This window comes from Schistocerca nitens, chromosome 5 (assembly GCF_023898315.1).
Source record: "Schistocerca nitens isolate TAMUIC-IGC-003100 chromosome 5, iqSchNite1.1, whole genome shotgun sequence".
NCBI classification, from domain to species: Eukaryota; Metazoa; Arthropoda; class Insecta; order Orthoptera; family Acrididae; genus Schistocerca; species Schistocerca nitens.
In genome coordinates, this window is record NC_064618.1 from 224,410,107 (window position 1) to 224,428,892 (window position 18,786).

The 18,786-nt window shown below is 42.3% G+C and overlaps 1 protein-coding gene across 2 annotated transcripts in view; it reads right to left on the minus strand.

Moving 5' to 3' along the window:
- Window positions 1–11,140, minus strand: part of LOC126260840 (peptidoglycan recognition protein 1-like) — a 66,886-nt gene extending 55,746 nt beyond the window's left edge. The window contains exon 1 of one of the 2 annotated variants that reach the window (XM_049958241.1): window positions 11,025–11,140. In XM_049958241.1, coding sequence (XP_049814198.1) covers window positions 11,025–11,109 — 85 coding nt within the window. In that variant the 5' untranslated portion in view covers window positions 11,110–11,140. The remainder of the gene's footprint in view (window positions 1–11,024) is intronic. The other variant, XM_049958242.1, reaches the window with a different exon arrangement.
- Between the last annotated feature and the right edge of the window lie 7,646 nt (window positions 11,141–18,786).

Below are 18,786 nucleotides of genomic sequence, written 5' to 3' on the forward strand. Positions count from 1 at the left end.
GTAGTTTTCGCATCACTTGGTACAGTGTATGACTGGAAGGCTGTAAGAGCGCTCTCTGACGTCCTGAGTCAGTTATTTGATTTGTCTTTGCCTCGCCGATGTAAGTGAATGGCGGAGGGGGAGGTGATGAAGCTGCAGCTGCAGACTGTTATTGGTTTTGAGTAGCTGTAACAGCAGTTTCTGTTGTCGGTGCTGGAATTCCCACTGCTTTTCGTGTGCTGCTGCTGTGACTGCAGTAGTTGATGTTGCTGGCATCCCACAGTGTTTCTTGCTGTTGCTGAAGCTGTTGCGGCTGTTGCAGCAGTTAACTGCTGCAGCCAAAACTTTATAAATTCGGGACCCAGTGGGATAGCTGCACGGCACTCAAGTCTTCATCGCCACTGTTCTGTCCTGCTCTACGTAGTTGGAGCACAGTTTATGATCACTCACACTTGATCGATTAAACAAACAGGCTGTTACTGAGTGCAATGACAAAGGGGTTCACGGCTAGCCAAAAACAAAGTCCAGAGTGTAGCAAAGTCGACATAAACAGTTCAGGGAGCAATTAGAATCCAAAACATAATAAGGGCAACGTCAAACAGTCTACTAATCAATGGCGCGTATCTAAATCTTCAGTGTTCTAGTGACATTGATGCAAGTGTGTGGCCGGCATTCTCAGGCACTCTCGCGTCAGTGGCCGACTCCACGTGACACGTTTTCGACTGTGGCAGCGCCTCGCCCAAAGCAACCTCCGGCCGGAGCATTATAACTAGACCACGGATTTTTAGGTCATAAAAAAGTGTGTTTTAGGCACCGAAAATAGGCTCCTTCAATAGTTCATTTAGGCTGTATAAAACCTAAAATAGGCTCTAAAAAAATGAAGCAGAGAAAATAAAAATAAATTAAAATACACAGTGTTGACAGTATGAACATCTTATTAGTCATTAAAACAAGGAGAATGAATATTTACACAGTTACAGAGCGCAGCAATCTACAACATTAATGTTGAACATATTTTTGAGTTCCTGCAAGATAAAGATCTCCGTAAAAAAGATGTGGCAATGGTTTAATTAATACATTCGTAGTTTCACATATTCTGACCATAGTTGGCTTCACAATAAATAACCAAAATCTTTTCTAGGTTTTCTAGTGAAAAACTGTGGCGCTTGTCAGTCAGAATCAATTTATACGCTGAAAAAGAACGTTCTACATCAACAGATGTGACAGGGGCGTACTTCATTTTCGGCACATGTTGGACAGGAATGCTGCAGTCAGGACTGCTGGATTTTTCACCAAGTATGTCGGCAGCTGCACACAACTCCTTCAGGCCAGTATTCTTCTGCAAAACCGTTTGCATTTTTGCCCATACTTTTTCCCCTACTTCACCTGGCGCTTCATTAATTTTCATTTTGACTTCTTCAAGCAAAGAAACATTGTCGTAGATAGGTCTCCCTGAGCCTTCTAATTGTGAAATTATTCTTGCCATAAATGTGTAGTGGGCCCCAATGTAAGATAAGTCCCGTTTTAAAGAAGAATCTTTGAGTAACTCCATTGCTGCAGTTACGGATGCAGCATCCTCCGGTATATTTTCAACCACCTTCTGGACAGCTGAGAGATGCGTACTATAGTATTCTGCTGCTATCAGCCACGTGCGCCAGCGGGTGACAACAGGCTCTGGCGGCAATGGGACTTCTGGAAGCTGTTCTTTGAATGCCTGTATTCTTGATGGTGCCTTAACAAAAAATTTCTTCACCATAGATATTACTTTATTTACTTTAGGAAATTGTAGCCTTACTTGCTCTCCTATGCGGTTGATCCCATGCACTACCAAGTTACGTGCAGCATCAATGGGTAGAATACTTCTAATAGTTGAAACGCTGCAATCGTATATGCAGCAGCATCAGTGACGGCCAGAAGCAACTTATTCTCTCTCATCCACTCGGTTTGGGTATAGCACCTTAAGCCCATTGTTCACAAACTGTGCTATTGTTTGTTGGTTAGTTTTTGCAAGCTGTTTTGAGTAAATCAAATGAGCCCTGGATGGAGCATCTGGATCTAGCTTGCCAATAATCAGGTTTGCAATGTAACGGCCAAGACTGTCAGTAGTTTCATCCACAGAAATCCATATACAAGATTCTGCAACGTCTTCTAGGATTCTGTGCAATGCAGCATTGTAAGCTGAATCCACATAATTCTTACATAAAGTTGACTGTGCTGGAATAGACTGATGGCAGTACTTCTCAAGAAAACCTCTGAAAATAGGGTTTTCTAGTTTCCGAAAGGGGATGTTTGCTGCCACAAGTGCATGACACAAATCACTGCAGAACTTGTTTTTTCGGAGGATTCAGCAGATTTATTGGTTAAAAGAGTTTGCTTCAATTTTGACTTTCGTTCAACATTAGCTTTATGTGCGATTCCATCTGAATGCTGAGTTAAATGAGATTTCTTAACCCTCGAAACATAATACGAGAGAAAGGGAAATGCAGTTTAGAATCGCATATAAAGAATATTTCGTATTACTAAAGGATGGCGATAAAAAAGAATCCTAAGTGACAGGAAAATAAGAAATCTAAGAAAAACATCAACTAACCTCCTTGTTGAATGCTTGGCAGAAAATAATTTTCCCATCTGCTGTATAATGCGGAAAATCTTGCAGCCACTGCCTTATATGAGTAGGCTTTGAACTAGCTGTTTTCGGCATGGCGTAGTATTCTCACACAGAAACTAGAATTTATTTTGCACTTAGAACATCAGTAACACTTAACACGTCGATCGCTACACAATGTACTGATTTGTTTTCGCTGGGAAAATGTGAACGATGACCTGTCTTTTTTTTTTTTCCTTTTACTGCGGTGCATGGGAGCGGTAGGGGAAGTACCGTACTCGTTGCTGGGCATACGGCACCTGACAGATGGCCGCCCCTTCTGAACAAGAGAATGGAATCTACCGGTGCTTCAGATCAAAACGTCTCACTACTGGCAAATTACTTTTCGAACCGGAAAATTCACGTATAATACCTTTCACGAAACAGAGTAGTTTGATAGGACTGCCTGTAGACAGCAGCGAGAAAATGCGCGAAGGGCAGTAATTTAGCTATAGAGGGCGTCTACGATTAACATTGTGATTTTTTAATCCGTGCCCAGCTTAAGGCCTATGAAACCGTTTCTTTGCGAAAATACACAGCTGGCCAGAATCCTACGAACTAAATATTTTCAAATATATTTAGTACTCCCACGTTCGGTTCTAATGTGTAACTCAAATCTTTGACCGGTTCCCATTCGCTCACCGCGCGTACTTGGATGGATGACCATTCAACCGTGCCGAGTGCTGTTGGCAGTAAGGCAAGCAAAGGAATTGTAAACAGCCTCTAACGACCTTCGCCTTCGACGAGACGTAAAGCCCTAAGTTTACTTCCTTTTTCTAATCTTTGAAAACACAAGAACTCTATGTCAGATTAACGAAATAGGTACTTTTTAGGATTTTGATGCCGAAATAGGCAAAATTATGCGTCAACGTCGAAATACGCAATTTTAGGTCCTATAGAACTAACGGTATTCAGTTTAGTTAGTGGTTCAAATGGCTCTGAGCACTATGGGACTTAACATCTATGGTCATCAGTACCCTAGAACTTAGAACTACTTAAACCTAACTAACCTAAGGACATCACACAGCACCCAGTCATCACGAGGCAGAGAAAATCCTTGACCCCGCCGGGTATCGAACCCGGGAACCCGGGCGCGGGAAGCGAGAACACTACCGCACGACCACGGGCAGAGAAAATCCTTGACACCGCCGGGTATCGAACTCGGGAACCCGGGCGCGGGAAGCGAGAACACTACCGCACGACCACGAGCTGCGGACAGTTTAGTTAGTCATGAAACGGATAAGTACCAAGTTACATGCAAATTGGAGCTTAGGAAAAAAATTGGTTTTAACCTAAAGATCCGTGATCTATTTTTTACATATGAATAATAAAACACCTATAAAGAGTATTTGGTATTAACAGGGATAGCGATATAAAAAAAATTAAAAAAAAATCGAAGTGTTAGGCAAATACGAAGCATGAGCGCATATCAACAAGCCACCTTGCTGCACGCTGGGCAGAAAATATATTTTTTTTTTCCATCTGTCGTATAGTGCGGAAAAACTTGGAGCCACTGTCTTATATGATGAAATAGGCACTTTTTAGGATATTAAGCCGAAATAGGCACTAACGTCGAAATAGGCTTTTTTAGGTCCTATAGAATTAACGCTATTAAGTGTAAATAGTCATGAAATGCATAAGTACAAATTTTTATGCAAATAGGAACTCAGGAACAAAATAGGTTTTTATCTAAAATCCGCGATCTAATTATAACACGGTCAATTTTGTCGTGTAATTAAGCAGCATGCAGGGAAATATGTAAATCAGTATGACTCAGTATGTTAGAGTCGATGGAATTATTACGTTGTTCTTTTATTTATATGAAAAAGGAGGCCCTCTTAGAGTGCTTCTTGCTACATACCCTTTCTTCTGTCTCTTTGAACGTAAGAAAGCCACTTTGGCTAGCTGCGAACAATAATATCAATACCGGGTTAAAATGAGTTATGTTATTGAACATCACTAAGTATATGTGTATACTTAATTTTAATTTTTCGGCAGCTTAATTCCGCTGAGAAGCGAGTCTGTTGATGCGACAATTACGTGCTATCACACGAATGCTTGCATTCTTTCTATTAGAACCTGCAATCTAAATCATTTTATGCCTGAAGTCCGGTTATTCTTGCTGTACACAGCGACGTATTCGTAGCATTGTACTGCATGTCAACGTAGTCCGCCATCACCCAACAAATCGCTCTCCTACAGTGATATCTGCGCCTGGTTTCATCATAAAAGGAAATTCAACAAGTAACAAATCGCAGATTCAGGTTCAATGTGGATTTTTGTTTGAATTCAATTCTAACTGCAAACTAAGCGTGATCATTTTTACTACCACAGTAGCCTGTCTCATATGTCCCGCCTCTGAACAGTTACCATTGTGAGGTAAAATGCAATCTAACAACCATTTTCTTTCTGTGGTAAAATCGAAGTGTATAGCCTGAATATTTCTGACCTGCCCTCCAATCAAGATTCAAGACTGGTGGAGAATCCGAATCACCATCCACTACAGCATAAAAAGTGATTCATCTGAAAAGACCACCTGTCGCCTTTAGGCGGACTTCCAGTTTCGGTACTGATGTGCAGATTCCACCCTTCGCCGCCTAGGAACAGCAGTCAGCATGGGTTGCATGAACCAGGCGCCTGCTGCAGATGCCCAAACGCAGCAACGTTCGCTGAACGGTCGTTATGGAGACACCGCTGGTAGCCCCTTGATTCAACTGTGCGGTCAGCTGCTCAACAGTTGCTCGCCTATTTGCCCGTACACATTTCCGCAGCCGTCCTTCACCGCTGTCATCTATGGCCCGTGGTGCACCACAGTTACCTCGGCGCCAGCGCCATTTTGCCATGCACGGTGTACTTCAGCCACAGTGGCACGCGAACAATTTACAAACTTAGCTGCTTCCGAAATGTTTCCACCCTTGGCCCGAAACCCAATGATTGTGGACGTCAGATAAATCGCTCCGTTTTCGCCTTACGACAACGACTGTACTGTTTTCCAAGTCCCCCGACAGTTTTTATACCGTCCACTATTAGTGCTGCCATCTGCCGTCTGTGTGTGGTTACTGCACGTTGACGTTGAACATGGAGGCGGTCACTAGAGATGGGCAAACTGAAACACTTAACTGTTTCGAAACAAATGAAACAGTACAATGTAATGTTTCGATACGCTGTTTCGAAACAGTGAAACAGTTTGTGTTTTGTAGTCTAATAAACCTACACATTTTATCATCTTGAATGTCTACTGTATAAGTATGTCCATATAAACACAAATGAGGTGCGAGAGCACTAATCATTTCACAGAAAGTATTAAACTATCACTTGAGCGTCTTGGTAGTTTCGTATTTCCTGCAGCAAATGCGCTGCTTTCGTGTTGTGTGACTTACATACTTTTCAATTGGCTGAGGACAGCCATAGCTGAAGACAGATGAACCACCACGAACGGAACTGGAGGTAGGAGCAAACTGCAGAAACAACGGATATGCTACTGGGATTCCCACATTCCGTTAGTATGGGTAATATACCCATCCTGCTAATTTCCATGCACACAAAGGGAATCATTGTGGATAATACGCACAGTGACTATAGACTCACAAATAACGCCAAATAATTCGAATAAATAACAAAATATAACAGAAAAAAATTTTCTTTCAAGGTGTTTCGAACCGTTACTATAAACTCACCATGTTTCCCAGCCCTTCCCGTTCACCTCTACACTATCAGTAATATGTTAAACAGATTGCTTGCAATTATACCTAGATCAAGTTTATGTATATGTCTAATAATTGTCACTCTACGCCTTTTTTTATTCAAAATGTTGTAGGTTTACTTGCGTTTCTTAATACGATTACTGTACATGAAAAGAGAAGCGTATGTTATAAAAAAAGTGTAATTTAATCGAATGATTTTCACATATTTACTATTTTGAATGTGAAGAGTATGCGTTGTTTTATTGTTCGGTTAGTGTTTATAAAGCAGATGCTACGCCATTTCGTAATAGGACAGTCAGCTAGAAACGAAGCTTTATTTTCGGATATCTTAAGCTTCATTCTGTTGCTTGTCAAAAATATTTCGCCACTCTTGAAAGTGTTTCATTAAGTGTTATGTTGTGTTTCAGTATCTGTGCCGAGCCCGAATCTCGTACGACACAGAGCGGAATGAAACATCACTGTTTCGATACAATTAGTCCGTTCCAAGCGCAGGTGGACTGAAACAGCCTTATTTTGAAACAACGATACAGTTTCTGTGTCTGGCTCGAGATCGAATCTGATGCGGTTATCCGTGACAGGGGCGGAATGAAACACCACTGTTTCGAAACAGTGAACCACAGCCGTTCCGAAACACTGAAACAGTTCCACGTATCGATACACTGTATCGAAACATAGAAACAGTGGCCAAGTCTAGCGGTCACGTTAATGTGGTTGGACTGTGTATCTGGCCCGTATAAAGGTGACACCAATGCGCCGATCACTACCGAAAAAAGAAAAAAAAACGGCAGCGTTTTCAGAATAGGCAGCGTGCGCTCGTCCTCTCGTGTTGTCTTCCTTCCCGCTCCTCTCCCCCCCCCCCCTTCCAGCCACCCAGTGCAAATGACTGCTCACGGCCAAGGGCAATGGGGCACGTGTCATAGGCGTCATGATCGCCCACTGTGCTACAAGAAATTGTGGATGATCACAAGCGGGCTGACCGGCCACAGAGAGCGTTCCAGCTGAGTAAAGGCGGTCATTCACTCACAGGCTGTCCGCACGTGCTACCAACAACAAATCGGATACTGTCCTTGAGTTTACAGGTAGAACTGGCAAAACCACAAGGAGTTGAGTGCGGCAACAGAAACGGACAGGCCCTACTGCAAGGGAACAATAGAAGAAACACTAGCCGTAGATGGGAACAACTAAAAGAAACAGCAGTCCTGCCTTTCACATGCTCGCATAGTTATAGATTGCAGACTGGTGTTCATAATCGCACTGCTAAGTGAAATACTGGTAATGTGTAGCGCCTTCTTCTATTTATATCGTGTATATTTATTGTGTTTATTATTTCATATGTACTTCTATTCATTGATCTTGCCAAAAGCCGAGAAGCGATTCTTCTTGGTGTTTTAGCTCTCTGGGGCACTCTGGGATGCTGTCTGGGCCACTCACGTAGACTTTGTAAAGGTTTCTGTTGCACCCTCCGATTCTCAATACTATATATTTTGATCTTCTTAGAGTTTTTATTTATTTTATCTCGTGAGATTTTTTTTTAAAAAAGCTTACTTATACATTCACTAAAAAAGCTTATCTTTTAGATCTATTAATTGAAGTGATGTGTTAAGCACAAAACTAAACAAATTATTATTACAATACAGTGGTTAAAATAAATGTTGCATATTCCGTTAGTGTCAATCATCGATATAACAGGAAACAAAACTGATTTTGTTCTGCCAAGTACAGACATAAGAAAAGAAAAACTAAGAAGATAGACACATATCAGCTTGGTAAACACCAACAAAAAAGAAAAACAAAACCTCACAAAAGATTCCACTACAAACACTACCGTTTCTTTTCACTGTCACATTGTTCTTGGACCAATCGACCCTCCTCGTAATTGGAGAGACTTTGGAATGCAGTTTAGGCAAACTCCTTACCAAACTGTTCAGAGAAGCCTGTGGGATATTGACCCATTCCTCCATATCGGCCTCTTTGATGCCCTGTAAGGTCTGTGGTGGGACAGGACGATTGCAAACCGCTCGTTTAACATGGCCAATGCATTCTCAATGCAGCTGAGATCTGGAGAATATGGAAGCCGTTGCATCCAATTCATTGAATATGGAAGCCTTTCCATCCAACTGAGTATATGCTCCTCTAGGGAAACGTTCACAAGACTGTGACGACTGGGGCGTGCGTAGTCATCCATCAGCTTGAATCACGCTCCAATGTGTAGCTCAAATGGGGCCACAATGCGTGGAAAGATGTCGTCCCGTTACTTTACCCAGTCATCCTCCAATGTGTTGGCACATGGGCTGTCTGCGGCCACACACGATTCCACACCAAAACATGACGGAATCGCCATTATAAGGGCGGCGGTCTGCGATACAGTTAGATTGTAAACGTTGTTCTCGTTGCCTCCAGGCACAAGTATCAGTATTGTCAGCGCGCAGACCGAAACGGGTGTCAACAGAAAAGAGCGTGTGCCCCACTGCTGCCTAGAACACAAAGAGTGACTTTGTGCCCATGATACACGAGTGCTTCACCGAAACCCATTTAGAGGAGGAGCTTGGAGGGGTCTTCTGGCACGCAATCCCAGCTCATGGATCTTATTTCGTATCGTCTTACAAGGGGAGGCCGCCAATTGTGAAATTCAGATTCGAATCATACTGCGCATAATAAAAGCTCATGGCCAGAGGTGTGATGTGACAAAGCACCAAGATGCACTTCTCAGCCGTTGTCGAGAAAATCGACAGTTAAAATAAACCGTTGCGGTGAAATACTCTCTACGATTTATAACTTTCTACAGCGTCGTGGCGCAGTGGTAAGCGCTCGGGTTCGTAATCCGAAGGTCGCCGGATCGAATCTCGCGCCATGCAATTTTTTTTTTTAGTATTTGTTTTTTGTAATTCAAATGCGTGTGTACACACACACACACACACACACACACACACACACACACACACATATATATATATATATATATATATATATATATATATATATATATATATATATATAAAATTCCCGGTAATCAGTTGCAACAATTATTCATATAATAAGTTGTTGAAAGTCGTTTGTCGTGGAAAAACTGGCGACTTCGAACATCATTATGTTTTCCGCAAACAAAGTTGTATTTTACAAATGTTATTAATTGTCTTCATAATGTTAACCACGTATAGTTAACGGAAGACGTAGAAACGATGTTCCGAAACGAATACGTATAGCGTAAGTCAAACGTTCGAGTTAGAATAGAGACCCCACGAACACAAATTTGCTGTGGCAGGTATGAAACATAAACTCCGTTACTCGCTCGTTACACTTGAAGGACATATGTTGAATGGGCCGAAACGAGCCGCCGCATAACAGCGTAGTTGCCTGCTAACTTCGAAAGAAGGTAGATGCGGTCCCTAGCGCAACTTATCGTCGAAAATCAGTGCGGACGTGAGAGCTTTGGTACACCCTGTTAAACAAACGGAAAAATGGAGGCGATCCGCCTTCACCAACATGCATAAGCAATTCATTAATAGTTTGTATATATATATATATATATATATATATATATATATATATATATATATATGAATTACAAAAAAAAATAATAATAAAAATATGTTTCATGGCGCGAGATTCGATCCGGCGACCTTCGGATTACGAACCCGAGCGCTTACCGCTGCGCCACGACGCTGTAAAAAACTATTAATCGTAGAGAGTATTTCACCGCAACGGTTTATTTTAACTGTCGATTTTCTCGACAACGGCTGAGAAGTGCATCTTGGTGCTTTGCCACATTACACCTCTGGCCATGAGCTTTTATTATACGCAGTATGAATTGAATCTGAATTTCACAATTGGCGGCCTCCCCTTGTTAGTTGACACCTACACTCCTATAGCTGTTTGTAACTGTCGTCGTAGACGCGTTGCGTTGTATTGTAGGTTTGTGCCTGCCGCTATACGCAGATATCGGTCCTGCACTCCTGTTGTTTTTCATCTGCGGCCACTTGAAGATCCTTAACTGAGGTCGCTAGAAACTTGTCCGACTGACTCATATGAAGATTTTCTGCAACATCCATCTGTCTCATTCTCTCCTCCGTTAGAGTGACTAAACGGTGCCCCTGACCGTACGTTATTGTTCTCCGAACCATCCCGAAGCAACACAAATCTCCTGATTACAAAAAAAATGGTTCAAATGGCGACCGTAGCGGTCGCGCGGTTCCAGACTGAAGCGCCTAGAACCGCACGACAACTCCGGCCGGCCTCTTGATTACACGTAGCTCAAAGTACTACAATCTTTACAGGTGAAATGGTTACCATAGACTGCACATACTGCTCCCTCACGATAGAAACATGAACTGTTTCTGCTAGACTTGCATTACAAAACAAACCAATGTAGATATCGTAACGCATTTCTGCATCGCAACGTTCGATATTAAAGTTTCAGAGAAGTGCGACATTTATTTTGACCATTGTATTAAAATGTTACTTGTTATGTTGTTTTTATTATTAAAATCTAAAGCAGCTAAGGTATGTTAAAAAGTGGGGAAACAAGATACTATATTAAGACGGGGGTGGGGGCAGCGGAAGAGAAAGTAAGAAACTGTGACACCCATTCCCGCCCTTCACAAGCACAAGCGAATGCTCATTCGCTTGTGTTTAGGTGTAAACAATGCTTATAACACTCGCCAAGCCCGGCTGACTATTAAACTACTGTGTGTACTTGCCACCATCCTGCTGGATCTCAACGGATCCATGTTTCTGTGAGCCGCTCACCGCCTTGAGAATGCGCATCTTGCCGACTGACGACATGTACTCAATGCAGACAGTTCTGTTCGCGCTCCTTTATTCGCCACACGCCAACCTAGTGGTGGGGATGTTCTCCGTAGTGCTCGCTGATTTGCTCAGCACAAACAATACGGAACAGTACTTCCCCTGCCTTGCATGCAGCGTGAGTCAGCGCGGGCAACGGCAAGGCTGAAGAGTCGAAGCTACAGAACCATGTCGACGCAGTACTTCGATGACGTCACCGGAAAAAATACCAGTCACTCACTCAAAAGAGGACATACTTTGGAGTGTTGCAGATGGTGTACGACCGTGAGGCATTCACATGACCTTCAACAGCTGAAGTAAGTCGTGGCATTCAAGTGGTGCGTATGTGCCAGTCACCATCATCATCATCTTCATTTTGTGGAGTAAGCCGCACAACTTGTACCGGAAAAATCTCGTCCTGCGACGTCCGAAAGACACATCGCTGTCTAGTTCAAGGCGATTCTGGGCAGGCGGTTTTGCTGCATTCTTTCTAAATGGTTACACTAGTTCACTTTATAATTTTTAATTTTTCTTCCCAAATCGCAGATCTGTACCCCTTATCTTGTTTCTGTGTTTCGTAGTTTGCTTTTAACTGCCCTGAGAAATTTCGTACCGCTGTTGCCTTATAAAGCTTCAGCATAGTCTCCTTTCTGTTTTTCGGAGTTCTGTAAATTGAGCCACACATATTATATTATATTATATATTATTTATATTATACATATTCTTTTATTATATGTATAAAATTTACGAAGTATTGTTTCTATGTCACGATCTACCGTTGGCGATATTTCACATCTAAGTTAGTTAAAGATTGATTCCCTCTCCAATATTTTGCCATTTTTCTCAATTTTGGATCATCTCGTTTTTTTTCATAACACGCCATTGCTTTTGATTTATGTGGGGAAATTTTCAGTCCATATTCTTCTGCTATATTTCTTAAGAGTATAGCCCCTTTATAAATTATCCTGTCACACAATAAGAACGTCTTTTCCTATTTGTGTTACCAGTCATGCAGCACAGGGAAACGGTTCGAATGGAATTTATGTCTCTTTTATCCTTTTGACACGAAATGTTTGGTTACATGACAACATTGAGGGGAGTATAGCCTCAGATAGTTAAGTGTTTTTATCTTTTACACCAGATTATGTAACTTTAAGCGTTCTGGAACCGGTCGTGTACAAAATATTTTGGGTTAAGCAACTGTTGTGCTGTTTTTTCAGTTTACAAAATTTTAAAAAGTAACAACGTCGTCTGCACGTAAAATACTGCTCAATCCATAACGCGGTTAAAAGCATTGTACCACACGTGAAAATTTGTTTCCATCTTACCAGGAATGCGGCCATATAGTTGTGCAAATGCCAGCCATTGATATGGAATCGTTGCTGAAAGATGTGTTGACGTAGGGGCGTGACGATGGCAAAAAGGAAGTTGGACATGCCTGTGAGTAACAGGGAACGAAGTTGCCCGATTTATGTATGTATAGTGCTGAGAGACCAACGTGTCTACAAGGATTGCGGTATCGCTTTCAACCAAATAACATGTCGTAAGAAAAGTGGTCGTAAAAAAATCATATCTGACAGAGACCAGAGACGGGTGTTGTGACTTGTTACTGACAATTGATTACAGTTGCTGCTGTCAGTAAATGCAGCACCATGTCAAGTAATTAGCGATCGAACATTACGAAGGGAATAATAAAAATTGCAGAAGTAAAAATTTTTTTACCAAAGTGATTCTTTGCTTTTTAGTTCATTATCTCCATTTTGTGGCCTCAGAGTGAGATAAACAGAAGCAAACACATGTGTGATCTTCACTAGGCGTGGGGTAAACGGAAAGGAATACGCAACCCTGAACTAAGAACTTTTTTACGAGACCAGGCCCCAATGAAAACAGATACAATACGACTACACAGAACTTTTAAGCGTGCAGCCAGAAACAGCACTCGAAAAAAGAGGCTATCTTTTAAAACAACCAAGAGCTGCTGGTAACATCATTATTTACACTGAAGTAACAAAAGTCATGGGATAGCTCCTAATGTCATGTCGGACCACCTTTTCATAGTGCCGCAACTCGACTTGGCATGGACTCAAGAAGTCGTTGAAACTCTCCTGCAGAAATACTAAGCCATGCAGCCTCTATAAATGTCCGTAACTGCGAAAGTGTTGCCGTTCAGGATTTTGTGCGCAAACTGACCTCTCGATTATGTCCCATAAATGTTCGATGGATCACGTGACTGGCGATCTGGGTGGCCAAATCATTCTCTCGAACTGTCCAGAATGTTCATCAAACCAATCGCGAACAGTCGTGGCCCAGTGCCATGGCGCATTGTCATCCATAAAAATTCCATTTTTTTTTGGGAACATGACGTCCATGAATGGCTGCAATTGCTCTCCGAGTAACCGTACATAACCTTTCCCAATCAATGGTCCATATAAACACAGCCTCACACCGTTATCAGCTTGCACGATGACTTCTTGACAAATTAGGTCCTGGGCTTCGTGGGATCAGCCCCATACTCGAACCCTATCATCAGCTCTTAGCAACTGAAATTGGGACTCATGTGGACCGGCTACGGTTTTCCGGTGCCTAGGGTCAAAGTGATATAGTTACGAGTTTAGAGGAGGAGCTGCAGGTGATGTCGCGCTGTTGGCAAAGGCCCTCACTCGGTCATCTGCTGTTATAGCCCATTAACGCCACATTTCGTCGCACTGTCCTAACGGATACGTTTTCGTACATCCCACATTGATTTCAGCGGTTATTTCACGTAGTGCTACTTTTCTGTTAGTACGCAAATGTTGCTGTTCTCGGTCGTTACGTGAAGGCCGTCAGCCACTGCATTGTCCATGGCCGAGAGGTAATGCCTCAAACTTGGTATTCTCGGCACACTCTTGACACTGTGGCTCTCCGAATAATATGTTTCCTAACGATTTACAAAATGGAATGTCCCAACCATCTAGTTCCAACTACCAAACCGCATTCAAAGTCTGTTAATTCCCGTCGTGCTGCCATAAACATGTCAGAAACCTTTTCACATGAATCACCCAAGTACAAATGAAAGCTCTGCCCTTTTGTACCCTGTGCACGTCTTACTATCGCCACTTATGTATTTACGTATTGCTATCCAATGACCTCTGTCACCGGTGCATGTATACTATTGGTTTATGTCTTCTGATCATCTTCTGGTATCCTGTACAACAATGTTAGTGTACTCCTTTAATGTGTAATATACATTAGGTTTATAGAGCGTAAGTTTTTTATATATGACTGTTAAAAATTTTCGTAGCTAATACATGATTCTGCAGCATGTGTATTTGAAGGATAGGGTAAGCATACTAGTTGTATGTATGTATGTTGTTGTTGTTGTTCTGGTCTTCAGTCCCGAGACTGGTGTGATGCAGCTCTCCATGCTACTCTGTCCTGTGCAAGCTTCTTCATCTCCCAGTACCTAATGCAACCTACATCCTTCTGAATTTGTTTAGTGTATTCATCTCTTGGTCTCCATCTACGATTTTTACCCTCCACGCTGGCCTCCAATACTAAATTGATGGTCCCTCGATGCCTCAGAACATGTCCAACCTACCTATCCTTTCTTTTAGTCAAGTTGTGCCTCTTCTCCCCAATTCTACTCAATACCTCCTCATTAGTTATGTGATCTACCCATCTAATCTTCAGCATTCTTCTGTAGCAACGCATTTCGAAAGCTTCTATTCTCTTCTTGTCCAAACTATTTGTCGTACATGTTTTGAAACTTCCCCTTTTATCTATTTATACATACGATTGTGCTTATACTGACACACAGTTTTTTTAGCGCAACGCAATCTTAATTTCAAAATTCCCTACAAAAGAATGGCCCTGACTAACATTAAACTATACCTTTCACAAATCACTTACCTCACAAAAATCTTCGCTGCTCAAGCTACTGCAATACAGCGAGCGCCACTACTGCCAGCTAAATAAAAGATTCAAACTATGGAAGGCACTAACTACTGATAGGGATAGTTAGCAAATGAAAGATATTAATAGAGAACAAACAATGTATTTACCTTGATATCATCATATATATAGCAGTTCATGACAAATTACAAAACTCCGCCATCTCTCTCCCCACATCCACCACTGCTGGCGGCTCACCTCCAACTGCGCAACGCTACGCGCTGTTCACAGCCAGCTGCCTAACACTACAGTGGCGAGTATTACAACAATGCAAAGCAGTCACAGACTGCACACAGCACAGCCAGTGATTTTCATACAGAGGTGGCGTTACCAATAAAAAAACCTAAACAGCCTACTTACAGTTTCACTTCCATACATGGCTACACTCCACACATAAACTTTCAGAAACGACTTCCTGACACTCGATGTTATCAAATTTCTCTTCTTCAGAAACGCTTTCCTTACCATCACCAATCTACATGTTATATGCTCTCTACTTCGACCATCATCATTTATTTTGCTCCCCAAATAGCAAAACTCCTTTACTACTCTAAGTGTCTCATTTCCTAATCTAATTCCCTCAGCATCACCCGACTTAATTCGACTACATTCCATTGTCCTCCTATGTATGTGTGGCCTAGAAACGACGGCGAGGCTTCGTCCCGCCGGAGCCCTCAATGGTTCACAACCCCAGAACAGGCCACAGCAGTCCACCCATCCCACCGCCGCCCCAGGGTTATCGTGCAGTTTGGCCCCCAGTGGACCCCCACCGGGAACGTCTCATACCAGATGAGTGTAAGCCGAAATGTCTGCGTGGTAGAATAATTATGGTGTACACGTACGTGGAAACGGTGTTCCCGCAGCAATCGCCGATACAGTGTAACTGAGGCGGAGTAAGGGGAACCAGCCCGCATTCGCCGAGGTAGATGGAAAACCGTCTTAAAAACCATCCACAGGCTGGCCGGCACACCGGACCTCGACAATAATTCGCCGGGCGGAATCGTGCCGGCGACCGGCAAGTCTTCCCGCCCGGGAAAATGCGCGTTAGACCACGCGGCTAGCCGGGCGGGCTTAAGCGTACTAATTACTGGAATCTCAGCGTAAATACCAGTTCAGTGTATCATTTTTACATCGATCTGAAAACAGAAATAAGCTGTGCAGTCCTTTGTAGAGTGCCCCTACGCGAAAAGATGGTTCTTACTGAAATAGACGCATATGAAGATTCATTAAAGATGTTAGTACAGGACTTAATGTCGGCTGGTATGGTGGTCCAGCGGCTCCCAGGCTTTTTTAACTCAATGAAACATACCGGCACCGGAGGAGGAAATAGTAAACGCGTATTAAACCGCAGCGTGACTACGATTTGCTGCTGCACCGGCCCTAGTGAACGTGATAAATAGCTGGCCATAAACGAGCGGATTTCCACGACCGGCCACGGATATTCTAGGTTGATTCTTGAATACCCACAATCATCGCCAGTGCGTTAGTGGAGAACGACCTTCAGACCCTTACCCTCAGTTCTGGGAACTGCCGATCCGGCATTTCAGCAAGTACATACACGGGTGGATTTTAATGATGGGCATCGTTCAGCCAAGTCAGTTAGTTTTCGGCGAGCAGGTGGCCGACGCGCAACTCCAGCATAACGACGCGCTCACGTCGGCTACCCCTCAACCTTCTCAAACGATTTTAAAAGAAACTGTTCGGTAGAAAAAAAATTGTTTTTCACGTCAGTTGTAGCGTTATGTGTCAGCTTGCATGGGGGCTTAATTAAATGTAATGAAAATAATTTTAATTTTTTGATTCAGTAGCTGTCTGTTCGGTTACGAAGTCTCGTAACGGTTGGCCCTGACTAGTATTATTACGCAATCTGACTGCATAGAACAACAACAAAGAATGAAATGGAAATTTTCATTAACACAATTAATTAATTAAGTCCCCAGCAACTATAAAACCTACGAAACCAAAGCACAAGTGTAACTGTTCTGTGTGTGGAAGTATGACTCAACGTACGCATCTGGCACGGTTCTTCTTCAACAACACAAGAAATTTTAAATATCATTTATACTGAATTAATTAAAGAAAATAGAAATACCATAATTACTCAAGAAAACCAGAATTACACTCTAATACAAGAACACAAGCCAGATGCTTTGTTGACTGAACCTGTAATTACGCATTATTCAGGACATTGAAATAATGAGAAAGAAAAGAAAAGTAGTTTGTTACCTTAATTTATATTGATGAAAGGCACTCTAGACATTACAATCTCTCCACACCGACTCGCTACTATCACATCTCAACAAGAACTTTTTAGTATCACATCTCAGCAAGCACTGCCTACTAGCTCATCTCAACAAACACTACTCACTACGACATCTCAGCACTGACTACCACGAGTTCTCCCAAAGCACTGCCCACTATGAGTTCTCAATAATCACTGCCAGTGGAGGCGGCGGAACAATACTCTCTAGCGCGATCTCTGGCGCTGTGGCTCAGTGTAGCCACCTTTCATATGCCCTTCCTCCACGGCTAGAATTTGATGGTATTTTTGCCAGCATTGGTGGTGAAAATACCACCAAATTCTTCAAAAAAATACAGACAAAAATAAAAGATAATATTAATGCGTAAATATCATATAACTAGATAAAATTTTGGCTTTGCACTGACCTTTCAATAACCTAATATATAAAATACAGTAAGCAATACAAATTCTTTCATACATGTGCCTTTACATAACAGTTTACACAAGTATTATGTGGTTAAACAGTTCAATCAATAGCGTCAGCAATGACGAATATGTGCAGGTAAGAGTCTCATAACTTTTCACAAACAGTAATACACAAAAAATCAGTTTATACAAATATTCACATAAACGCTTTCCATAGCCCAAGAAACAAGTAGTTGACAGTTCCAGCAGTAGCACCCAGCAATGGTCAACAGGTGCAAAAACCAACAAGTGACATTTTTTCAGTAGAAACAGTCCATCAGTGGCACCCAGTAATGTTGAATAGGTGCAGACACCAACAAGTAACACCATTTCAGTATAAGCAGTTCCATTAGTGGCACCAGCAATGTTGAGCAGGTGCCAACACCAACAAGTAACACCATTTCAGTATAAACAGTTCCATCAGTGGCACCAGCAGTGTTGAATAGGTGCAGATATCAACAGGTGACATCTTTTCAGTAGAAGCAGTCCATCAGTGGCACCCAGCAATGTTAAATAGGTGCAGACACCAACAAGTAGCACCATTTCAGTATAAGCAGTTCCATTAGTGGCACCCAGCAATGTTGAGCAGGTGCAGACATCAACAGGTGACATCTTTTCAGTAGAAGCAGTCCACCAGTGGCACCCAGCAATGTTGAGCAGGTGCAGACATCAACAAGTAACACCATTTCAGTATAAGCAGTTCCATTAGTGGCACCAGCAATGTTGAGCAGGTGCACACAGCAACAGGTGACATCTTTTCAGTAGAAGCAGTCCATCAGTGGCACCCAGCAATGTTGAGCAGGTGCAGACATCAACAAGTAACACCATTTCGGTAGAAGCAGTCCATCAGTGGCACCCAGTAATGTTGACCAGCTGCTGACCGCAGTCCATAAAATTCACTATCACTAATCACACTGTTCATCAGCAGAAATTAAACATGTCCTAGTGGCACCAATCATGTAGAAAAAGTGCAAATAACAGTTCATAATATTCCCTATCACTAATCACACAGTTCATCAGCAGAAATTAAACATGTCCAG